We start from the raw sequence: 24973 nt of genomic DNA on the forward strand, positions 1-24973 counted from the left end.
TCATAAATAAAGCCACCCCAATGATGCCCTTGAAGTGATGTCCCAGTGCCTGGAGTAGGGCGGTATAGAAATCGAATAAAATAAATAAATAAATAAATAAATTATGGGAGCGACAAGGTGCTCCCATGTGACACCCCTCCTGCGCGAGCTGCACTGGCTCCCGGTGGTCTTCTGGGTGCGCTTCAAGTTGGTGACTACCTTTAAAGCGCTCCATGGCTTAGGGCCTGAGTATCTACGAGACCACCTTCTGCCGCCAATAGTCTCCCACCAGCCAATACGCTCGCACAGAGAGGGTCTCCTCAGGATGCCGTCAGCCAGACAATGTCGGCTGGCGACCCCCAGGGGGAGAGCCTTCTCTGTGGCGGCACCTGCCCTTTGGAACAACCTACCCCCAGAGATACGTACAATCCTGGATCTCCGGATTTTTCGACGGGCTTTTAAAACTCACTTATTTCATCTAGTTGGGCTGGCTTGATCCTATCTCTCGGTTTTAATTCGTAATTGATTTTATTGGGATGTTTTTAAATTGTGGGCCGAAACTATTTAATATCTTTTTAAATTGTTTTAAATTTTGAATGCTATGTTTTTACCTTGGCTGTTCACTGCCCTGAGTCCTGCTCTAGAAGGGCGGTATAAAAATCAAATAAATAAATAAATAAATAAAAATAAATGTTTATACAATTATGCATGTGTGGAAAAACTGGATTGGCAGGGGGAAAAAATCCTGTGTCACAAAACTAGAATTCAGAAGTACTGAATGAAATTAAACAGTAGGCGATTCAAAATATTTAAAAAGAATTCTACTCTATATTTGTCCAATAAAATAATCAACCATGGCACTATCTCTAAAAAGATACATTTGTATAGAATATGAATAATAATAGCAGTTAGTTATTTCAACAATATATTATTGTGATGTTTCAAGCGTGCCACTTACAAAGCTGGAAAGGTACTTCGTACACTCAATTTCTGCTTATATACTTAACATTGGCTTCTAATTGGTCAGTGTAAGAACAAAAGACCCGGAAGTTTTAATTTGGTCCAGGGCGATACTTTTTACTAGTTACTGTTTGCCAAATTATTCTGTTTATCAGTTTTATTGAACTGATTAATTATTCTCATGTCCTAACTTAATTTGGTTCAGGCTAGTGAATCGGGCAGTGCGGATGAATTGCAGAGTCCGCTTTTGGAATGGCAAGAAGCTGTATCTGAATCTGAGGATATGCACCCTGAAATCAGAGAGGAAAAAACTGCTATGGCTCTAAGAATGGCACAGATTGAGGAAGAGAGAGAAGGTGAGTTAATTTGCTTGAAATGTTACTACATCACTTGGGTGGATTGTCAAATATTGAAAGCTCAGTGACAGTTTTAGTCAATGTACTATATATGTATATGTATAAAAATATATACATGCATATATGTTTGATTTACTGTGACAATCTAGTGAAAATCATTTAATGAGACATTTTAGCAGCATCTATCTGCCTATGCCTAGTTTACCTTGCAGTCTGATTTAAAGAATTACAATTACCTGTAATTACTGCATAGCTAAAAACTAAGAAAAGCAGAGTACATGGAACAAAACTATTTGGTTTACCTGCACCAATATATCTAAAAAAATCCTAAACATTGTACAAATTGAAAAGATTTAAGTTCAAAGAATTTTTGTAGTGCCTTTTTGAAACAGCTGAGCTCATAAGAAGTCCTTTGCATCTCACTTGTGCATTGTGCAGACAAAGTATAACAAACACTAAAATAACCATAGTTTTAATCTAATACTATGTTCTTGTAGTGCTAGGAACACAAAAAGAAATTTTCTTTAAAACTTCTTTTTTTAATGTGATTTGCAATTCACATACATGGATTAAATATTAAAATTATTTAAGATATCATTGAAAGTTTTATGTAGGCAGATGATTTATCAATCATAGGTGCTCAGAATTTACAGAATTTAATTCTGTTGGAGTATTGTCTTGTTTGCATATATTTATTAAAATTGTTTTAAGCCTTATTCAACAAGCATTGGTATTGTAATAGAGATGCCCATCAACATTTGTATTTTTTTTTCTAAAATCTCTCATTATATACTTACATTAATTCAGCAAATTAACTGAAAAGTTTTATATGAGTTGATCAACATGGCATGTTATTTTGCTCTAGGTTAATTTTTAAAATGTGAATTAATATTTAAAGTGACTCCACAGTACTAATGTAAACAAAATGCTTATTACCCACATGTTGATCACTTTTTCTTAGTGTTAACTGACAAAGCTATGGAATACTTTGGTTTCAATTCCAAAAAATGCTTCAGAATGCATAGTCATTACTCTTTTATACCAAATGGTATATATAAATATGACATTTGTCTGCATCTCTTTAAAGTCTGTGAAGGGCAACTACAAAACACCAGCTACTATAAAGAGCAACAGACAAATACAGTGTTTGTTTGACTACCTGCTATAAAGTTCTATAGAATCAAACTTGAAGTGTTGTACAGCCCCTAAATCCCATTAGTTGTGTACTTGTTTTCTTTCCTATTAAATGGAATTGAAGTCTGCATTATGTCAATAGGTGAAGGAAATAGATAAAAATAAATCCTCAATGGATACAATATTTTATAGGGTAGCAAATTACATGCCATATATTCAATGTGCTAGACTTCACAAAATGTGCTTGTATGCCGAATCTTTGGCCATAACAGTTTAAGGGCAGATGAAAGACAACATTTTAAAGTTCTGTTTATATTGCATTAATATGATCAGTTATTTATCTTCCTATGTGTTTGGCTTGTAGTTAATTTTGCATTTTCTATTGGGTTAAGCATGACTTTTCTGTTTTGTTCCCCACCGTCATCCCAATGTGGTTAAACCTGATGAGCGCTTGATGTCCCTTTCCCCTCCACTCCTAACCTCCACTGCGATTTGGTCAGCCACTGAGAACATAGTTTCCCATCAGTTTTGTGCATGCAGGATTCTGCAGCCCCAGCAGCCTATAACATACTGTTGGTAGTTTTCCTCTGTAGTGTATTTTGCGGAAAATTTTCAGTAGTGTGCTATACCAGCTGTTTGTGGTGCTATTTTTTTTAATTAGCATAAGTTACAAAAGCTGTTTTTTTTAACATGCTTTCTTTCCCTTTGCAATACCTATGCCTCATTTATGTTAACATAATCATCTCATTTTTTGTACTAATAGTTGGCTCCATATTTATCTGATAAGCCATGATTTATAATAAATCATAGTTTAATATCAAAGAATGTTATTAAGCTTTCTTTACAGATTCTTTTTTTAAAAAACTTCTTTAAAATGAGTTATTGAGTCAATTGCCAGTTTGGGAAGAAGAAACTGAAACCTCTTTTAAACCATATTCATGTTTTTAAAGTGTTTTGAATCTCCAGTTTATTTTTGATTTTGTACTCTAGTGCTTAATTTTTATCTTATCCAAAGTTTGTAACAGCATGGCATCATTAGATGTGAATTATGATGTTCAGCTTTTTATCTATCACTCATTTAAATACGTTTTCCATCTGAAAATTGGAAAGATGAAAATATTCATAACTTGTACATTGTTTCTAAATTCTAAAATTTAGGTAATAATCCCACTCAATTTTTCTATAGCTATTTTATTCTATTTATTCTATTAGATATTGCATGAAGTGTTTGTTGGTACAGAATCACTGAAGTAAACAAATACTATGTTGTTATAGGATTGGGTCCAAAGTTGCATATGGTAAGAGTATTTGTAAACTGGATGATTATATAAACAGATGTAAGATTATTTTAGCTAATTCTCCATTTTGCCATATACATTCCAAAACCTTTGTTTAGATTATTGGAAAACCTTCCAGGGGAATCTATGTAACTCAGTCTACTCCACCAGTGGAAGAGATAATAATACATAACATCTATTATTTGTTAGCTGTGGAAAGAACCACCAGATGGAACCAGAGTAGTACATAACAGCGGATACAGCCATAGCATGATGCACTAGCATACATATTAGCATGATGCTAATACATAGTTGAGTAACATATCAGTGATCATAAGAGTTCACTTAACATTTGAAGAGGACAAAAATATTTCCATCTCTTTGAAATTGTATGTGTTGCTGCCTACTCCATAACCTGCACCATTTCAACTGGATGGTATTAAAAAAATCAAGATAGTGGCCACAACAGTGTGATTTAAACATTTATTTACATGCATTGGGATATATAAAAAAGGGATAAAACTTTCATCATGTCATTATGCCCTGGGAGAGCAAGGGCTACAGCAATAAAGAGAGAGAAAATAGCACTATGTGAATTGAGTTACCTCTAATAAATTTATTATTTTTTCTGATATTTTTTTGTTTTATTGGTGTGCCTGATTTTATCATAGAATTATAGAATGGTAGGGTTGGAAGAATCTTACAGGTTTTGGTCCAAGCCAAAGACAAGAATCCTTATACCATCCCAGAAAAATGGCTATCCAGTCTCCCTTGCAAACCTCCAGCAATGAAAGACCATATAAGCTGTTTTATTGCTTTACAATTCTCGTGGTTGGGAAATTCCTCCTTATTTTGAATTTGGATCTCTCTGGCATTTCCTATGTACACCTGGAGATCTCTAAGATTACAATCAGTGATTCCGAGATCGCATCTGCCACTCTTATTTAAGCATCCTAAGATATAACCCATGCAGTTCCACAGACTTGAATTAATTCAAAGCAGCTAGGTATTTTCTTACCCAACTCCTTACTTATTTTTATCCATACCCCCAACCCCAGGTATCATCATCATCTTCAGTTCATTCTGAACTTTAGGCTTCTTTCCATTTTTAAATTTGCCCTTTTTATCTTTTCGGTTATCGGAGAGCTCTTCATGCAACCATGCTGATTCCTTCAACTTCCACTTCCATTTCCTCAATATATCTAGAGCAGTGTCATTCCCTTCCCCCCATAATTTTTGTCCAGAAGCTTTCAGTGTGATTTGGTATCATGAATTTCCATGGACAATCATTTTTATGAGCCCTTTTCTAGGATTTTTTTTGGAACAAATTTAAGTACTATAATTAGTACTATGTGTAGAACTTAAACAAGTTTAGCACAGATCCTTAAGCTTTTATGTCTTCTATTTGTAGAAATGGAAAATAGGTTCATTTCCTTACCTTGAATTTTTTAGGATAAGTACGTGGTGCTGTTTCCATCAACAGAATAGGGAAGGTATAAGTTCCCTTTCTTGCCTACAGCCACCGTTCCACTTTTCAAATATTTTCTAGAGAACAAGTGATTTCTCTTCAGTAGATTAGGAAAGTCTTTGGGACTGCAGAGGTGAGGAGGGATAAAAAAGGGTTGCCATGCATAGGACTTCCTCTTTTGTAGTGTTGGATTTTTATCCATAAAATAATCTGTGAAGAAATGCAGAATATTTATTACATTACAAAAGAATCATTGACTCTCAAATTTCCAGACTCCAGTGATATTTATGAAGTCTATAAACTTGAATTTTTGTCACTTACATGTTTTTATTATTAAAAATGATAACAGTTGTTCATTTTTAGAAAAATTGAGTCAGTGCTTTCAGGAATGAGCATAATATGGAGCCAACTTTATCTTAATTCTTCCTGATTTTTGTCTGCTTTATATTAAAATTTCAAATGTTCGTTCTTTGCTAATCACACAAAACAGATGGGAATGTGCTTAAAGAATTACTCTCTGACAAGGAATGCATTTGTTTAAGTTACTGTATTATGAAATTATTGTGTGTTATTGACAAATGATTCTATTATTTTAACAATGTTATGGCTTGATGCCAGTTTGCAGTGTGTGATACAGTCTTGTGACTTCCTCATATTACTTGAAACAAGAGCTCTTTTTGGTAGTAAAAAACTAAGCAGAGCTTGTTTAGTTTTGTGAAATTATACGCGCAGATTAATAATCTTTGATTATGCATTTGTCACACACATAATCTGTATGGCAGACTTAATTTAAACATAACTTGATTATGAAAGTGGCTGCCCTTTTTGCCAGTATTCATATACAATTTTTTTGAAATCTAAAAATGATGCCCATGAAATCAGTACCCTCTGTGGCTTCTTTGGAAATAATGAAAAGCTGATTATGTATTGGTGTTCTGTAGTGGGGGAAATCACAAGGAGAATGAAGTTCTAGAGTGCATCTGTAACTTCATAAACCTATCTCTGTGTCAGTAATCCCCTTTGAATGTAGATAGGGTTTTTTTTGGTCTGATAATGTGATTGCTTTCCTGTGGCACAAAACTGATTGAGGATGACTGGTTCTTTCCTGGCTGCTCTGATCCAGCCATAGTCTCAGGGCAACAGGAGCTGGAGGAGGAATTGGCCACAGGCCAGGGGATTGGCAGGATGGCATTGGAGAGAAAGAAGACTACTCAGTCCAGCAGGAAACTCCAAGTAAGTTGACAATATATTGATATCTTAATGGGTACTAGATTTTTTTAGTGGATGTACCCTGGGGATATATGTGTTGCATTAACATGTGCAGTGACACACGGAAGGTAAATGTAAAAAAATTAATTTCAGTGCTTTTGAAATGCACGATTGCCTTATTAATTTATGGAAGGTTTCATTGGAAGTGGGAATTATATAGTAAGATGTGCACGTTAATTTTAGTGTGTGTATATTTTTCTTGCATTTAGTGTGTGTATATTTTTCTTGCATTTAGGAAGATTATGGCTTTGATGGAAAACAGTGCTATGAAGAGTTGAACATCACTTTGGATAGTACTGATTCAACTGAAGGAGAGAACATGGGAGGTTGGTGGCCAGAGTACACTTCTCCTAGTACAGGTGTGGCAAACACTAGACAGTTTATTAAAGCATGCACAATGTCTGTCCGTCTTTTTCTTTTTCAAATTCAACCAACAAACCATATTATGTTGTGTTTGTATCTATGTTGAATTTTCTTTTGGTTTGCCTTTTTGTTTCATTTTGAAGCATGTGCGTGCTGGATGAACTGTCTAGTTTTGGTTCAGAACTAGAATTCAGTGGTTGGTTGAAACATGGATACATCTTTGTGAATAAAGCTTATTGTCATTCATGGTAAGAAGGATTTATTTTTAAAAAATATTCTAGTTGGATAGTTCCAGGGATAGATGTCCCATTTTAGATAGAAAAGGCTGCAGTCGCATGCAGAGACATTTATTTTATAAACTCTGATTTAGGTTGTTGAAGTGAAGCATCTTATTTGTTTTGTCTGGCTCCCTTAAAGTTCAGTTAATTGCTAACACATTTCACCTAATAAATTTTCCTTTATAGTGCTAAAACTACAAATTCTGAAGAGAATATGTCTCTTACAATTCAAATAATTAAAAAAAAATATTTTATAATGTAATAGACATAAGAGTAAGTAAAACTTAAAATAGTTTTTATTCGTAATATTTGTGTGAAATGTTGAACAATAAAATTGAGAGTGCAGCACTTCATCAGTTATATTAATTTGTTGAAGCTTTCTAATTTAAGAAGGCTCCAGAGGTTAATCATGAAGCCGACCTTTAAAATGATTTTAATATAAGTACTTACAAAAAAGCATTATTCTCCCAGTCTGTTACATTAAATATGCATGATATTTTTATTGGATAGTTTGTGTATTTGGGTGACAACAATAACAGGAACTATTGTTTGAATTACAAAGGTTTACGGACTGTGGTGGAAGAGTTAGAATTGGAAAGAAATAATTTACAAGAACAGATTCTCTTTTTGGAGGAAAGATGTGGAGACTTGGAAGACAAATTGCAGCTCCAAGGTAGAATGGAAGCTCTGCAGGTATGTGTTAGAACTCAGGTGCCACATTCCACCACAATTTCACTGTTTTTAAGCAGTTTGCCCTAACCTAAATTCTGTGCTAAAAATGAACTGGAGTGAAATAAATGTTCTTGCCTCAACACGATACAGAAGGGTAAGGTGGAGACAGGATAATAACTAAATTCCATTCCCTGCAAGCTTTTTCTTAGGTAAGTAACACATATCCTCTTCACCATGAAATTGTATGTGAGCTACGAGCAGGTAAAATATTTGTGGCTGACCTTTTTTAAGGCTTTGTTCAGGTAGGCCTCGGGTTATGATCACTTGTTCAACGATCATTTCAAAGTTATAAAAGTACTGAATGAGGGGACTTAAACCAGTTCCCCTGGTCATGTAAGTTTCAGCTATTGTGGTGTCCCCTGGTCATGTAATCACAATTTACGACAGTCAGTGGAAAAGCTGACAAAGGCTCACAAGTCACTCCTGCTCTCACTTTTTCACTGCAGCACCCATCCACTCACATTCCATGGTATCTCCCCTCATCACCTGCTTGTGACACTCGCCCACCACAGTTCTCACCCACAGTTTTACCTGCTTGCCTGCTTCTTCATCTTCCCATATCGCAGTCATATGAGGTCCACACTTAATGATCCACACAGTCCTAGAGATACGATGACAAAGGGACTGTTGGGAGTGCCATCACTAAGCAGAGGAGTCACATAATGTACTTTACCACTTTCTGTCACTTAGCGATAGAAAATCTGGTTCCAGTTGCAGATCTAACCCAAGGGTTATCTATAAGATAGACATGCGTACCATTTAGTATGCATTGATTTGGGTTGGGTGAAAATTACCAAGTCTTGAGTCATGGAGTCATTTCCAAATACTTTCTTTAGCAAAAACATATTCTTCTTTCAGTGAGAGCCTGTTTTCCTCAACATTACTTCAGTTCTAGAATTCATAACACTACATACTTCATTTTTTTGGCATAGGGTAGGACTTTCCTTATTCACTTGGCATCTGAGAGAAAAAAAACTTCCTTTGTTTATTTTTTTATTTTAATTGTCATATTCTGTTTTTATTATGTAATATTGATGTATTAATATTAGCTTATGTATTACTAAATAGCTTTACTTACATTTTGCTTCAGGTGTGCTGAGGTGTACTACCTCAGAATAAAGACTTTTCTGAATAAAGACTAGTGAAATATTTTAAATGGCATCAAATACAAACTTCAGTATAGACAAGGAAATAGTCACACAATATAGACGGATGGACATAGATTTATTTGCAATAAAAACAACTGCATTCCATCTGAAAAAAAGAATATGCAAACTCCAACTTGTTTTTAGATCTTCAATTGCAAATTAGAAATAATTAGTTATATTAGATTTTCTGTCTTTTATTTTTTGATTTCTTGACTGGCTAATTTTTACAAGTGCACAGATTTCATGTCATTAAAATTAAGTCTTCCTAGACACTGGTTGAGCTGTAATGTTGTACAAAGTTTGCGGGATGTCTGGTATATGTATGTATGTGGATAGATATAGATGGAATAGATGCAGAGAAATGAAGAAGCAGTACTTTTATAATAAAAATAATATTTGTGCTGATAGGATCTGTAAAACTAAACCTGAAATATTTGTTGATTGTCTATTTAATTTGCATATTACATCTGTAAAGCATACTTGCTTTTCTAAGCTTCATGTGAACAGATAAAATATTGAGTGTGTTACTAATAATTCTGTTAACATACTAAGTGCACATGTGTAATACAAGACAGATTTCTCAAGCATAAAATCAGTGCATATTTGGATTGTAACAAAGCATTTCAATACAGGTGACATTTGGTGTAGAGGAAGAAGGGCAGCTATTGAGGGCTGTACAGGTGTGTCATGCCCATTCTTAAGTTATATCTTGTTTTAGAAGTGATATTTTATATAATCATCTACTTTTTTTATGGATTTTGGGTTTATGTGAGCCTTTTTCTGTTTATTGCTGATGTTTGTTTGCAGTTTAACTTTGTGCAGTAGTGCTGTGAAGTTGGGTAGACTAACCAGTTGGATAGCATACCCAGTTCTGTATGTCAGTGGAGCTTGCTTTGGTTTCAATTCCATAATTATTTCGCGGCTTAATTTTTGAAAAACACATATAAAAATCAGTGCAAGTAAAGGAAATGTATTCTAAATTAACAAGTATAAAGATGAAGCCTTATGAGTATAATATAAGTTTCAGAGGGTTTGATTTTTACGATTCCTAATTTAAAACAAGCCGCTCCTACACTGCATACACGAGCATGGTGTGTTTAATATGAATCATCAGGGTCTCTCCATTTTGATAGTCTCATAGTAAAATTACTTGGAGAACCCTTGCAAAAGGAATTTTGAGTATATACTAAGTAATATAAGTATTTCTGTGGAAGTAGTTCATTAGCTATAATTATAGAATTGTAACTTGTGTAGTTTAAAGTCTTAAATTGTGTAGTTTATGGTCTTAAATTCAGTGCAATTGTTAGTCATGTAGATAATTTTTTGCAGAATGAAAACGATCGTTTGCGGTCTCAACTTGCACAGCTTCGCAACCAGCAAACACGTGATACAGAAAAGCACCAACTTGTTCTTTCTAACTTGAATGAGCAACTTAAAGGGTAAAATAAAACATTGCACAATTTGATTTGGCTCTACCTATTAGACTTTTTAAATTTTTCTATCTGCATATAATAATTAAGAAAAACAAACTCTCTTCTCTCAGATTCTTGCTATAGAGATTGGTTTCTGGGTATTTAGAAATGCTTGATTCTTCTACAGACAGTCAGAAAGCATGATCTCCACTGGTAATCTCATCCACTACCACCTCATCACTTGAACTGTCATCTACCTAAAGGCATCTAGATTTATTCTGTCCTTTCCTCAAATCTATTGTACATGTTTATGAGATATTAGGGATCAGAATTGAAAACTGATGTAGGAAAAAAGTATAAAAGAAGGTCCTATTCTACATTACATTGGGTGTCGCATGCTCTGTTTGATATATGTGTGTATAGATAATACTTGCTGTATTATTGGTAATACAGTAAATTATTGGTAAAGCTAAAACTGAAATTATTTTGTGACAGATTAAATGAAAGAAATAGTCTATTTGAAACTTTGCTGGCAGAGAAGGAGCAAAAGCTTTCAAGTGCAGTGGAAAGATTGGAACAAATAGAAGATATAAGAAAATCACTTCAGGAAAAAGAGGTTCTGAATAAAGAATTAAGTGAAAGACTTTTGCAAAATGAACAGAAGGTAAGTTGGACTCAGCCAGATAGATAGTAAACATCTTCAAGCCCCAAGAAATCTTTAAAATCACCTGCAGGTCAAAGTGGATAGTCTTTGTTTAAAGATTTCTTGTTCAGTGACCATTTGGAGTTACGATAACGCTGAATGAGAGGGACTTTTTACCAGGCCACATAATTGTAACTGTTGCAGCATGTCTACAGTGAGATAATCACCATTTGCAACCTTCACTGCTGGCTTCTGACAAGTAGAGTTAATGGGGAAGACGGTAGAAGGTCACAAATGGTGATCATGTTACCATGGGATGTTGCAGCTGTGCAAGATTCACTTAACAGCAATTGGGACTGCCGTAAGTTTATGCAGTCATATGATGATGCACTTTGTGACTACGTTGCTTAGCGGCAGAACTCCCAGTCCCAATTACCATCAGTAAGCGAGGAATATCTGTACTTTCATTGTCTTACAATAGAGTACTAGCTATGAACAGTAGATTGTTAAAACAGACTTTCATTTGCTTGTAACCCAAATGAAGAGTATTTATTTTAACTTTATAACGATTTAGTTCTGATAATAAGGAGCTTTCTGTAAATGTATTAGCTTGGGAAAAATTAATCATTTTACTTCTTTTTAATGTCAATTATCATTTAGTTTTAGTTATATTTTGCTTTTTTTTTTTAAAGAAAAGTCAGTTTTGCAAGATTATTATATATTAATTATCATTAAATTGCATGCACCTGTAATTAACTGCACATTGCTAATAATGAAATAATTTATTTGGTTTAATTATAATTAATTATATCAAACTAAAAACTTATATTTTTATGAACCTAGCTGGAAGATGTTTTGAAGAAATGTAGTTCTTATGGAGTAGAATGTTCAGAACAGAAAATGGTTATCAATGAATTAACAGAGAAAGTGTCTGTCTTTAAAGAAAAGGTAAAAAACTACAGCATTGTTCTTTATGTAAAAATATTGTTTATGTGTGTTTAAATCTAATAATCTAGCCATATAAGTTATATATACATGCTAAAAAACCAAAACCTTTCTTAACTAGTTAGTTTAGTTAGTTTACTTTATTGTCATTTCACCTCGTACAACTAAATTAAATGCCATCTTTGGTGTACATTATACATAAAACAAAAACACACATCATTCACATTCTATACAACTGTATCTATATAACTAAAGATACAGTTGGGGAATGAATGATTATGTCCTTAATCCAGGAAATTTTAACTGTATTTTTCTTAGCTCCCTGTCTCATGCTACAACCACTTAAGCATGAGCCAGCAATGTGATTCAGCTGCCAAAAAAGCCAATGCAGTCTTAGGCTGAATCAACAGAGGGAAAGTATCAAGATCATGTGAAGTGTTACTACCACTTTATAACGCCTTGGTAAGATCACACTTGAAATACTACATCCAGTTTTGGAAGCTTATCAAGAAAGAACCAACCTGGAATTAAGGACAAATTTCCTGAGAGTGACAACAATTAATTACTGGAATGGCTTGCCTCCAGAGGTTGTGGGTGCTCCATCACTGGAGGATTTTAAGAAGAAATTGGACAGCCAGTTATCTAGAATGGTATAGAGCAGGGGTGTCAAAATCAATTTCATTGGGGGCCGCATAAGCATTATGGTTGCCCTCAAAGGGCCAGTAGCTGGGTCACCATGACTAGGTGGACATGGCTGGGTGGGCGTGGCTGGGTGAGCATGGCTGGGTCATGCCGCTCACTGGACGCAGCTGACTCAGGAAGGCTGACTTGGGATGGAACAAGTCACTAACTTGATGTGGGACAGTTTGGTGCTCCACAAGCTCCTTGCCCCTCCCCAAACTGCTGCTAGCCAAGTGCATGCACGCGCTTGGATTTGTTTTTTTCTTTTGATTGCTGGCTGGGGTGGGCCGAGGCAATGGGGACCGACCCCTCACAGTCTCCAGGGCAGCCCTGCGAACCAGATATAAACAACTTGCGGGCCAGATGTGGCCCGTGGGCCTTGAGTTTGACATGTCTGGTATAGAGTTTCCTGCTTGAACAGGGGATTGGACTAGAAAACCTCCAAGGTCCCTTCCAACTTGTTATTCTGTATTTTTAGGTGCCTGAAATAATTGTAAAAATACATTGCCATTAGAAAGAGAAGAGAGTAAAGGGAAAAGGTCTTATTTTTATATTGGTTGGGTTACACTACATGTTTTGGCCAACGATGAAGTAAATACTTAAATTTATCATTTTTGTTTCCAGACTGCAAAACAAGATGCAGACATGCAGTTGATACAACAGGACCTGGAACAGACAAACGAAGAACTTGACAGGCTGAACACAAGTCATTTAGAAGAAAGATCTCAACTTATTCAAGATCTGCAGAGACGGGAAAGAGAAATTGACAACCTTAGGGAAATGTTGATTGAAAAGGACAAAGAAATTTCTGATCTTTCTTTGAATATGTCTGAGTATTCTGAACAGATCAAATGCAAAGAAGATGAAATACGGGAAATGGAAAGAGCACTGTCCAAGGCGGAAAAGGAAGTCCAGTTGTTGAAAGATGTACAAACAACTGATATGAAAGATGCAAGCATAAAATTTTCAGAACTTAATGAGAAGTTAAGAACAATAGAATCAGAGCTGGCAATAGTAAAAGTTGAAAATGAAGCTAAAACCAAAGAAAATCTGGATCTTACTAAGCAAGTAAAAGAAGCAAGCAAATCAATTAAAGAACTCCATTCTGAAATGAAGAATCATGATATTGCATACAGTAATCAGCTTTTGGAGTGTGAGTCACAAATTAAATTGCTTAAAGAACAAATAAGTAAATCAACTGAAAAAGTGCAAGAAACAGAAATAAAATGTAGAGAGGAAATAGAGCAACTTAGAATCCAGCTTGATGAACATATCTCTGCAAAGGAGAAATTAAACGATTTGTTGCAAGAGAGAGAAAACAAAGAACAAAGTTTTGTAAATGAATTGAAATCGGTAAAAGAATTATATAATCAACTAATAGTGGAAAGTGCTAAAAAAGATGAAGAATTGTCAAATGTATCCAGACAGCTTGCTGAACATACTGAACATCTAGAAATTGCCAAGAAGTCTGTACAAGAAAAAACAGAGGTCATAATGTTATTAAAAGACAAGCTTAAAGCTATAGAGCAGCAAAATGAGGAAGAAAAACTGAAATTTCTAGGTGAACTGGATAATAAAGCAATGGAATGGAAAAAAATAAAAGATGAGCTACAAGAGAAACATGAAATAATAAATAAGCTGGAAATGGAAAAACAAGCAAACATCCTGACTAGTAAGCAGTTAGTAGCTGCAGTTGAACAGAAAGAAAAAGATTTAGCCAGTCAGATTAAAATGACTGAAGATCTTAGAAATGAGAAGCATATTATGGAGAAAGAAAAGCAACAGCTGGTCAATGAGAATGAGAGTTTGTCCAAATTATTGGATGTAAAAGAATGTGAACTGTTGAAGGGTGCTCAGTGTATAGAAGAAATGGAAAGTAAAATAATTGGCAGTGACAAGGAACATGAACAATTGATTTTGGAGATTAATCAGGATAGAAAAAAATTAAGAAATAAAGTTAAAGAACTCTCCATTTTTGTCAAAGAAAAAGAAAATTTGATTACAGAGAAAGAGAAGAAGTATGAAATGTTGGATGAACAACTCTCAGAAAAAACTGAGTTGACAAAACAATTACATCAAGAAATACTATCATTGAATACTCAGCTGAAGGTTGCTAAAGACAGAGAATTAGCAAAAGAAGAAATGTTAAGGAAGGAAGAGTCAGAATACAGTAAAATGGTCCAACAGCTTAGTTGTGAGAAAGGAAAAATACCGTCATTGCAAAAACAAGTTCAAGATTTAGAAATGGATCTTAACGAAAAATCAAAATCTCTAGAAGAAAAAGATAGGCAGTACGAAACCTTATTAAAACAAATAAAAGAAAAGCAAGCTGATATGATAGCACTGGAGAGAGAATTAGAAAAGCTTAAAGGTATTGGTCAGCAATTATCACATCAGGTTGAAGAAAAAAATGCTGCTTTATTATCTCAGGGGCTAGAGCTGGAAGAACTTCATAGGCAAATTGTTAAGAAAACTGAAGAATGTGCAGCATTGAGTGATAAATTAGCATTATTCGCCAAAGAAGGAGATATTTTGAAATATGAAAAGGAGAAAGCTTTAGCCTTATGTAGTACTAAGTCAGGTGAATGTGAAACACTTCAGCATCAGTTAATAAAACATCAGTGTGAAACAGTATCCATTAAGCATGAAGCTCATTTATTGAAATTAGAAAATGAAAAATTCAAAAGAAATATTGAAACAATTCATTCGGCATTAGTTAAAAAATGTGGAGGAGTAGCTCTTTTAAATGAACAGAATGATTATAATATTTTAGCCTTTGTAGATTATATTGATAGCTTACTAACTGAAATAGAAACATTAAAAAGTAATTTTCATGATAAAGAATCTCTTCTTTCCCAGAGAGAAGCTTTGATTCAACAGATTAAAGAAAATAAAGATTTGGAAGAAAAACAGTATTTGCAGACAATTTCAAATTTGCAAAACAAAGTCCAGACTTTAGATTGTGAAGGTGACAAATATAAGCTTGAAATACAAGAAAAGAATGAAAATTTGCAGAAACAAGCTCAGGACTTAAAATTGTTTAAAGATAAATCTGAAGAGTCTGAGTTACTTAGATTTCAACTGTCTGAGAATATGAAAATAATTTCTGACCTCCATTGTCAGCTGAAAAATATGACAGAAAAGATAGAAGAATTAAATAAATTAATTACAGAAAGGGATGCACTTTTAAAACAAAAGGAGGAAGAATATGTTAATTTACAAGCACATACCTCTGAAACTTCCTGTGTGCAGCAGAAAACTATAGAATCATTGATGAGTGAAGCAACACAGTTAAAAGCAAGTATTCTTGAAAAGGAACTGTTGGTAAATAATATTTCTTTGCTTAATAATACCTTGAATGCTGAACTTCAGGACAAAAAGGATGAATATGAGACCCTGAAGAAGCAAGCTACAAATGTAGAAGAGTTAAACTTGAGTCTCAAAAAGGAAATGTTTGTTCAGGAAAAATTAATAAATGACATTAGTCAGACATTGTCAGAGAAACAGGGTTCTGCTTTGGATAATGCTAATCTTGTGAAACAAGTAAGAGAAGAATTAAAAATAAATGAAGAAAAAAATCAGTTAATTACACAACTTCATGATCAAATTAATAAACTAACCCAACAAATTCAAAAATTACAAGCCCAAGCCCAAGAAAAAGATAATGCTTTCTTATCTTTGCAGGACAAATTTGCTACTCATTGTGAACAAAGAAGTGAACTCAGTACTGTTCTGAGTGAAAAAGAACAACTTATTGACGGTTTACGTAATTCTTTAAATGAGAAAGATGTTGATGTGCAACTAGCAGAGAGTAATGTTCAGGCTCTTAATAATGAGGTTGAACTCCTTAGAGAAGAACTAGAAAAAAGTGCTGTGTCACTAAAGAAACTTTTGGAAGAAAAAGATGAAAGCATTGCCACTAACTATAAAAAAATTAATTCTTTGTCAGTTGAATTGGAATCTGCAAAATTAGAGCACCGGAAAGCAGTGGAACAAGGTGATCAGTGGAAGCAAAAATTTGAACAGAGAGAAATGGATCTACAAATTGTACAGGAGAAACATACTGAGCAGATAAAGCATATTGAATACTTAAATTCTGAACTTAACATCATAAGTTCTAAAACCACTCAAGAATGTCACAATTATATACTTTCCATAGAAAAACTGCAACAACAGGTAGATTCTTTAACAAATGATAAAGCTGTTTTACAAGATAACTTTATTAAGTTGAGTGAAGAAAATAAAGAACTGGTTAAATGCCAGAACCAATTACAGCAGAAATCAAGCGAAATAGAGGAACTTCACAAAAAAATAGAAACCAGTGAGAATGAGTCGCAAATACATTTACATGCCATTTCTACGCAGTTGGAAAATGAGAGGGAACAGTTACTGATGCAGGTTAGTGTAAAGAATCAAGAGATCTCTGAATTAAAACTGAAAATTGAAAAGTTAGAACAAAATCTCCTTGGGTTAGAAAGTAGGCGGGTGGTAGAACTTGATAGGGCAACTCAGCAAATCAAGATTAGTCTTGAGCAAGTAAGCAGCTTGAAAGATAATATGAAATCAAAAGATACTGAAATTCAGTCTTTGCAGGAAGAACATGAGATTATTAACAAAGAGTTATTCAAATGTCTGTCTTTATTATTAAGCAGTAGGCACTTCACCAGTAACAATGATAATGAAGCTGGTCAGCAACCAACTAAAACTAAGGCTGTGTTAGAAAAAATCTTTATTCTAATAAATAGTATTCGTAGTAAAGAAGCTGAAGCAATAGAATTGCAGCAGACATTTTTAGAGAAAGAGGAAGAAATAAGTCACTTGAATGACTTATTGAAAAACATGCAATCTCTGTGGGAAGAAAAAATGATTGTACAGAAGAATGACTTTCAAAATATAAGAGATGCTCAGCAATCTGAGATTGAACTCTTAACAAATAGATTAAATACTGCTGAAGAAGCTTTAGGTAAGCAACTGTCTGTTTGTGAAGAAAATGAGTTTGCGTTAACAGAAATGAAGAAGCAGGACATTTTTCTCCAGGGAAAGATAGAAAAATTAGAAGAAGAACTTCAAGACAATTGTAAGTCCCTGAACAACAAATGTGAAAAAGTTGAAAAACTTTTAGAAGACCTTGAATGCAAAAATCAGATGATAGAAAACTTAATTTCAGAAACTACTCAGCAGAAATATTTACTTGCTACTTTAAACCAACAATTAAAAGAAAAAGATTGCTCAGTTACTCAGATAATGGAATCCATGTCGAATGAAATGGTTAAATTTTCAGAAGAAAAAAATGAACTATCTCTCAAATTGCAACAACTACAAGGCATGCAGAATAGTATGGCAGAAGAAGCAAGTGTATTATTGCAGCAGATAGAAGAATATAAGAAAAAACTAGAACTCAATCAGATTGTGTCAATCAACAAAGAAGCTACAATTAAAGATTTGTTGAATGAGAAAGAACAGACAAATGCTGCTTTAGAAAAATTAAGTCAGGAAAAGGAAACTCTGAAAAAGAAGCTTCAGGCAGCTTTGATAATAAGGAAGGATTTAACTCAGAAAATTAAGAAATTTGAAAAGAGTGATCAGGAATATTCAGAAAGGGAATATAATAAAACGCAACATTTATTGGAACAAATTGATGAATTGACACAGCACTCTAAAAATCTTGGATCTCAACTTAATGATTTGAAGGAACAATTATTAGAAAAAGATACCAGGATAGATGACATCAACAGAATGTTATCTTCTAAAACAACTTCTTTGGAGATGCTACAGAAGGAGGTTATAAGATTGAAGGAAACCGTTGCTGAACAAAAAAGGATGTCTGATCAAAATTTAATACGTCTAAATGAGAAAGATTCTTTGCTCGTAGAAATGCAATCTCTGCTGTCTGAAAAAGAGAAAACTTATGCTGAGAAATACTCTCAGCTTTTCTTAACCATAGAAAATCTCAAAATCGAAGCATCAAAGAGAGAAGAAACATGCAAGGAAATGAACAAATCAGAGGCTGGTGTAAACACTGAAGAACCTTTCCCTAGTGAAATTAATCAGCTGGAGAAAGAGAAGGAACTTTTACATAAGAAAATGCAGGTACTACTTGTAGCCCGTAAAGAAAGTACTAAAACAATTCAGAAACAAAAAGAGGAGTATGCCAAATTACTAGCAAGTTTTGATGAACTAACAAAAAGCTTTATATGCATAAATGAAGACTATAAAGCCCTCCAGATAATCCATCAAAGAAAGTGTGAAGGATTTGAATCTACTATGTCACCATTACACTCTGTGCATGAAGATTTAGAAAATGCTACAACTCTACCTGATGGTGAAAGTGCTAAACATAAAACACTTGAATCAGAAGAGATGGAGGGGAAAAGTCCTGTTATGGTAGAAAAGCCAGAAAGCTTAAGCAAGGTGGCAGTAAAAGAGGATGAGAACTATCACAGTCTTATGAAAGAAAAAGAAACATTTAAGAAAGAATTAAGACAGAAGTCACATGTACTTGATAGGAAGGAACATGAAATTATGAAACTGAAGTTCAGTGTTGAACAATTGGAACAACAGTATAAGCAAGATAATGACAGTATTGTGAATCAGAGAGATTATCTTCTACAACAATTGGAAACTTACAAAGACGAATTGACAGATGTTAGAGCTATTATTGAAACAATAAATCAAACAGCTATTTCCCATAAAATAGGTGATGGAGATGATCTGGAACAAGTTGAAAAGTTGAAGCATAATGTTCAACAAGCCAACATACAAATTTCAGAGAAGGATGAAGAAATAAAACATTTAAGTGATTCTCTTAATGATTTCATGGGCAAAATTGACCATGGAAAGGAAATAATGAAAGAAATTTCCCGAATACAACAAAATTTATTGAAAAATCAAGAAGAAGCAAAACATTTAAAATTAGTGTTTGAAGATTTGAGGCAAAAAATGGAAGACTTCACAAGCAACAGAGAAAAATCAAATGAACAATTATTCAGCATGAAAGAGGAGTTAAGAGATGTCCATGAAGAAAATAAAAAACTATTGATAGAATTAAACATGCTTCGTGAAAAGGGTTTGCCAGTTTCTAATGTAAATGAAAATATGGTACATGAAAAAAGCAGCAAGAATTCTGAAACTGCATGGTTGCATTTTGATAATGTGCAGCAAAGTAGTGATCAGGATGCAGACATCTCTAATCCATTGCTGGATGTTTCTTATGTAGAGAAAGATTCACTAGATTTTACTTGCACAACAGGAATGACGTCAGAAAGACTAAAAAATCAAGATCATCCGGCATTAGAAACAACCATGGGACAAAATGTAAATGTAGAGAGCTGTCAACTCCAGCAACAGAAGTGTGAAGAAAAAATTGGGGACCATCTTCAAAGAAAGCTGAAGGCTGCTTTAATATCACGGAAGGAAGCTCGGAAGGAAAACAAAGTTCTGAAAGATCAAACGGAGGTGCTCATGTTGGAAAACAAAGTATTAGTTAATAAGACTGATGCCCTTGAACTTCTAGTGTCTGAGTTGAGCAGAGACAAGCAAGATTTGAATGAAATTTTGTGTAAAAAGGAGGTTCTTGCAACAGAAAATGCTAGTTTACTAATTGAAAATGAAAATCTAACTGCTGCTTGTGAAAGTCTGAAGTCTACAATGGAAACTATAGTCCAGGAGAAAGAAGCCTTTTCTTTTCAATTAAATTCCTTAAAGGATTCTCAGACAGTTGAATTGACAGGTTGGAAAGCTAAACACAATGAATTAAAGGAAGAATATGAATCATTACTTCAGGCCTATGAAAATGTTAGTAGTAAAATAGCAGAAATGAGGCAGGTTATTGATGTGACTAGAAAAGAAAAACAGGAAGCTCTTCATAAAATAAGTTTGAAAGAGTCTGATAAACAAGAACTTCAGAAGTTGCTTCAAGAAGCAAGGGATGAAAATGCCATTGTGAAAGATCGGCTAGAACAACTGGTTGAATCAAAAAGCAAGGAAATCACTGAACTATATACTAAAGCAGAAGAGCAGGCTTCTAAGCACAATTTAAGTTTGGATGAACATAAAAAAATGATTGATGAATCTGCTCTTCAAAACAATAAGCTAATAGAAGAAAACAAACATTTTAAAGAAATCTGTGAAACATTAAAACAAGACCTAGAAAAAAACCAGAAAGAAAATGTATCTCTTTGGGAGGATTTTAATCTAATAAAATCTGCTCTGAAAGATCTTCAAATCCAATTGGGATTGAATACATTTGACGTATCATCTGAGTTTAGTGAAAGAGACTCCTTAGCAAAATATATTCATTTGTTAACTGAAGAGATCTTAGGGAAAAAAGAGGAAAGTATGCGTATTTTAAAACAAGAAAACAAAATTATATCAGAAAGATTAAAAGTTGATCAAGATACAGGCTATTTATTTAAGTTAGAAAATTATTCTAAAAGCTTTAATCAAGAAATAGTAAGCCTGGATGAGAAAATTAAAATATTAGAAGATGACAAATCTCTGTTACAAGAAGAATTAGAAAATGTTCAAGAAATATCTTATAAAGTAAAAAATGAAAAAGAATTTTTGGAGACCGAGTTGCTCAATCACATTAAAAAATTGGATCAAATGACAGACAGATTGAATGCCAAGGAATTACAAATAAATTTACTCACACAGCAACTAGAAGATATAGAATCAGAGAAATCTAGCACAGTTCGAGAAAAAGAAGAGCAGCAGCAAGTTATCAGAGTATTTGAAGAAAAAATAAAATCTGCTCAGAGGGACAATAATGGGACAAAGAACAAAACAAAGGAATTACAAGAGCTGCTGAAGGAAAAACAACAAGAAATTAACCAATTGCAAACGGATTCTATTAAATACCAGCTAATAATTTTAGATTTGGAAAAGTCACTGAAATGGTCACAAACAAGAAATGAAAAAACTGAAAAAGATTTAAGCAACATAGAAGAAAAACTTACTAAATCAAATGAAGAGTTGCAGAGTCTAGCTGAAAAATTCTCTTCACAGAAGACCTTGTTGGATGAAGCTAAGGCTGAAATAGAGAAACTAGCCATTGAAAACCTAAACAGTAAAAAAGAGCTTAAAAAGAAAGAGAATCAGATATTAGTTCAGAAGAGACAGTATGAAAATGGCCTTCAGAAGCTAAAAACAACTTGCCCAAAAGAATGGTCAAACTTAGAAGAAAAATTCCATATTGTTCAGCAAGAGAAAGAGGAAATCCTTGGTGAACATCATATGCAGAGAGAAGCTGACATTAGGGACTCTCAGAATAAGAACCTTCAAAATGAGTTGAATGATGACCTAGTGAGAATGGCAGCTTTTCCCTACTCTCTTCCAAGAGACAGGGACAGAGTCATTGAGAATAAACAGCAACAAGCAGAGACCAGTGATAGATTAACATCCTTACAAGAAGAAACAGAAGTAAAAATATCTCAAATTCAAGAATCGGAACTTAAAAGTTCTGTGTCAGAAGAAGCCAAGAGTGTAATGCAGGCTTCTGCGAATTCACACAATTTTAATGAGCCTTGTCAAATAAAGGCAGAGAATATCACTTTGTGGAATAAACTGCATATGTTGACAACTGCTCTGGAATCAAAAGAAGATGCTTTGCATGCATTAATTAAAGAAAACAGATCCCTTAACCACCTTATAAAAAACAATACTGTTGAAAAAGAGATGGAAGCACTGAAGAAAAATTTGACAAGAAAAGAAGAGGAAACACAACAGCTTCTGTTAGAAAAAAGTGAAATCGAAGCTGAGTTGGAAAAGCAGTTGGCTATTTCTGATCAAATGAAGATAATGCTGAATAAGAAAGACACAGAAATTTCTGTTCTGATTTCATCAAAAGACACCGACACTTCTGGCTATCTCACTCAGAGACAAACAATGCATCCACAGCAAATTTCGGAGTATGAGCAGCAGATAAAATGTCTACAGATAGCCAAAGAACAGTCGGATGAAACTTGTCAGAAGATGCAAAATGAATTAAAAAACGTACAGATGAAAGTTGACAAAGCATCTCAAGACAGGGCTGAGATTGCCAGTGAAATAGATACTTTAAAGAAGGCAATGTCATCGCTTCAGAATGACAGAGATTCCCTTTTTTCTAAGCATAAATATCTAGAGTGTGAACACAGAGATGCTTTATCTGAGAAAGAGAGGTTAATAACTGACCATGCTAATGAGACTAGGACATTGAAACAAGAAGTAAGGAAGCTCTTGAATCAAATAGATGATCTTCATTCTGAAAACGCAATGCTCACTGCACAACTCTTAAAGTACAGGGAAGACCTGAATCAAGTGTTGTCACTAAAAGATAACCAATTGAAAGAATTACTTACAGAAAAATTGGACTACATTAAGAGTCTTCAACAGGAAAAATTTGAACTTCTGAAAAAAATGAAAGAACTCCAATTGTCTATGAAAGTACAGGAGGAGATAATTGAATCTCTTAAACTGGAAAATGGAAAATTAACATCAAAAGTGTGTGACTTAGAGATTCTGATTGCTTCCATAAATAAAATGCATTTGGAAGGAACTAGACTTGATCAGAAAAAAGAACCTCATATTGATTCGGGGCCTGAAGAAAATTTAGAGCGATTACCTGCACTCCAGGAATTGACTATCAAAGAGAAAATATATAGAGACAGTGATGCTAGATTACTGGACAATGAAGCCATTGGATTACCCCAAAGGTTGCTAGAAGTCCAACTGCAGAATAAAGAACTAAGATCTGAACTTGAATCTTTTGGAAAAGCGATGACAGCTCTGCAGAGTGATAGAGAGAGATTAATGGAAGATTTCAAGGTTTTTCAAAGCAAATCTACTTCTGAACTTGCATATGAAAAAAAACAAGCTGATAAATATGAAGCTGAACTCAAAGATTTTAAATCAAATATTCTCGGTGTGATGGGGAAAAATGCCTTTTTAAGTCAGACGCTGTTAAAAACTGAAGGCAACTTCACCCTTCATCAGCTGACTGATGAATTTGAAAACTTGTGCAAGAGATTGAAAACCCAAAATCTTGAAATTAGTAGACTTTCCTCTGAGTGTGAGACTTATGTTCAACAGATGAATGCTTTTTCTAAGGCTATGGCCAGTCTTCAGGATGATCGAGATAGACTTTTGCGGGAACTTTCCAAACTGAGGGTAGCTCACGAAGCTAAACAGGGCACAAACCCAGTTTCTATACCGTACGACTGCAACAGTGAGATTAGTTCACTTAAACATAATTTGAAGAGTCTTCAAGTGGATAGGGACATACTGGTAAGTTGATGCCTTACAATATTATACAAAATAGAGGCTAAGGCTGCAATATTATGTTCACCCAGGAGTAGGTAACATCAAACATAGTGGGACTTCTTCAGAGTAGATATGTATAAAATAATTTTGTAGTATTTTTTTTCTTTCCATACATTTGAATTTACTGGTTGAAAAAAAATGTAATTATAGCAAAATATGCACAAAAAAAAAGGTTAACTTTTAAGTGTTTTCTTAATTAATCTTCCATAGGCTAAAGAAGGCACTAATTCTGCAACAACTGACATATTGAAACTGAAAGCCAAAGTAGATGAACTTGAGAGAGACTTGAACCAGACAAAAGCTTTCCAAGAAGAAGCTGAGAAAGAAAGAGCCTCCTACCAGAATGAAGTAGTTACTCTGAGGTAAAATTAATTTTAAATGTTATTTATAAAAATCTGATTACTTCTTTTTTCCTTAATGTGCAAAAGAGAACAGATCTTGTGCATTACATGTGTATTAGCTAGTATAGTATATTGGTGTGTCTGTGTGTATATGTAATTTTTTTTTATGGTTTTGAAAGCTTAAGATAGCACACTTAAAAGATCAGAAAGAGCAGATCTCATAGTAACGTGAGAAAATGTGATATAGTTGATATATTGGACTGAAGTCCGAGGACACCTTTCTGATAACATTAGGCCAATTAATGTCTGCTTGCATGGTTCATATAAGCTATCCTAAATTTCTAGGAAAAAATCAGTTAGAAATATTCTAGTTGAGACTTTTTTTCCATTGAAACAGCTGCCCTTGGATTGGATTCATATTTTTAATTAATTTTACTTTTTTGTGTATGTTTTTCTTCAAACCAGCCTCATGAAATTGAAACAAGAACAATCAGTGTTACCCTGTTTCCCCAAAAATAAGACATCCCCTGATAATAAGCCCAATCGGGCTTTTGACTGCATAGCAATAAGGCCAAGCGCTTATTTCAGGGTTCAAAAAAATATAAGACAGGGTCTTATTTTCGGGAAAACACGGTAAGATTAGGTTCATGAAGTAATCTAACTCTGTCATTACTTTAATGTTGTTG

At 34.1% G+C, this 24973-nt stretch overlaps 1 protein-coding gene across 3 annotated transcripts in view; it reads left to right on the forward strand.

The window, feature by feature from the left end:
• LOC117665445 (uncharacterized) overlaps positions 1-24973 on the forward strand; it is a 51412-nt gene that overhangs the window by 18205 nt on the left and 8234 nt on the right. For all 3 annotated transcript variants that reach the window (XM_087877300.1, XM_034417332.3, XM_087877306.1), the window contains exons 14-22: positions 1145-1295; positions 6298-6407; positions 6679-6802; positions 7647-7777; positions 10294-10403; positions 10872-11040; positions 11863-11967; positions 13270-23910; positions 24157-24308. In XM_087877300.1, coding sequence (XP_087733426.1) covers positions 1145-1295; positions 6298-6407; positions 6679-6802; positions 7647-7777; positions 10294-10403; positions 10872-11040; positions 11863-11967; positions 13270-23910; positions 24157-24308 — 11693 coding nt within the window. The remainder of the gene's footprint in view (positions 1-1144; positions 1296-6297; positions 6408-6678; positions 6803-7646; positions 7778-10293; positions 10404-10871; positions 11041-11862; positions 11968-13269; positions 23911-24156; positions 24309-24973) is intronic.

Source organism: Pantherophis guttatus, chromosome 1 (assembly GCF_059756535.1).
Source record: "Pantherophis guttatus breed Tessera chromosome 1, ASM5975653v1, whole genome shotgun sequence".
Taxonomy (NCBI): Eukaryota; Metazoa; Chordata; class Lepidosauria; order Squamata; family Colubridae; genus Pantherophis; species Pantherophis guttatus.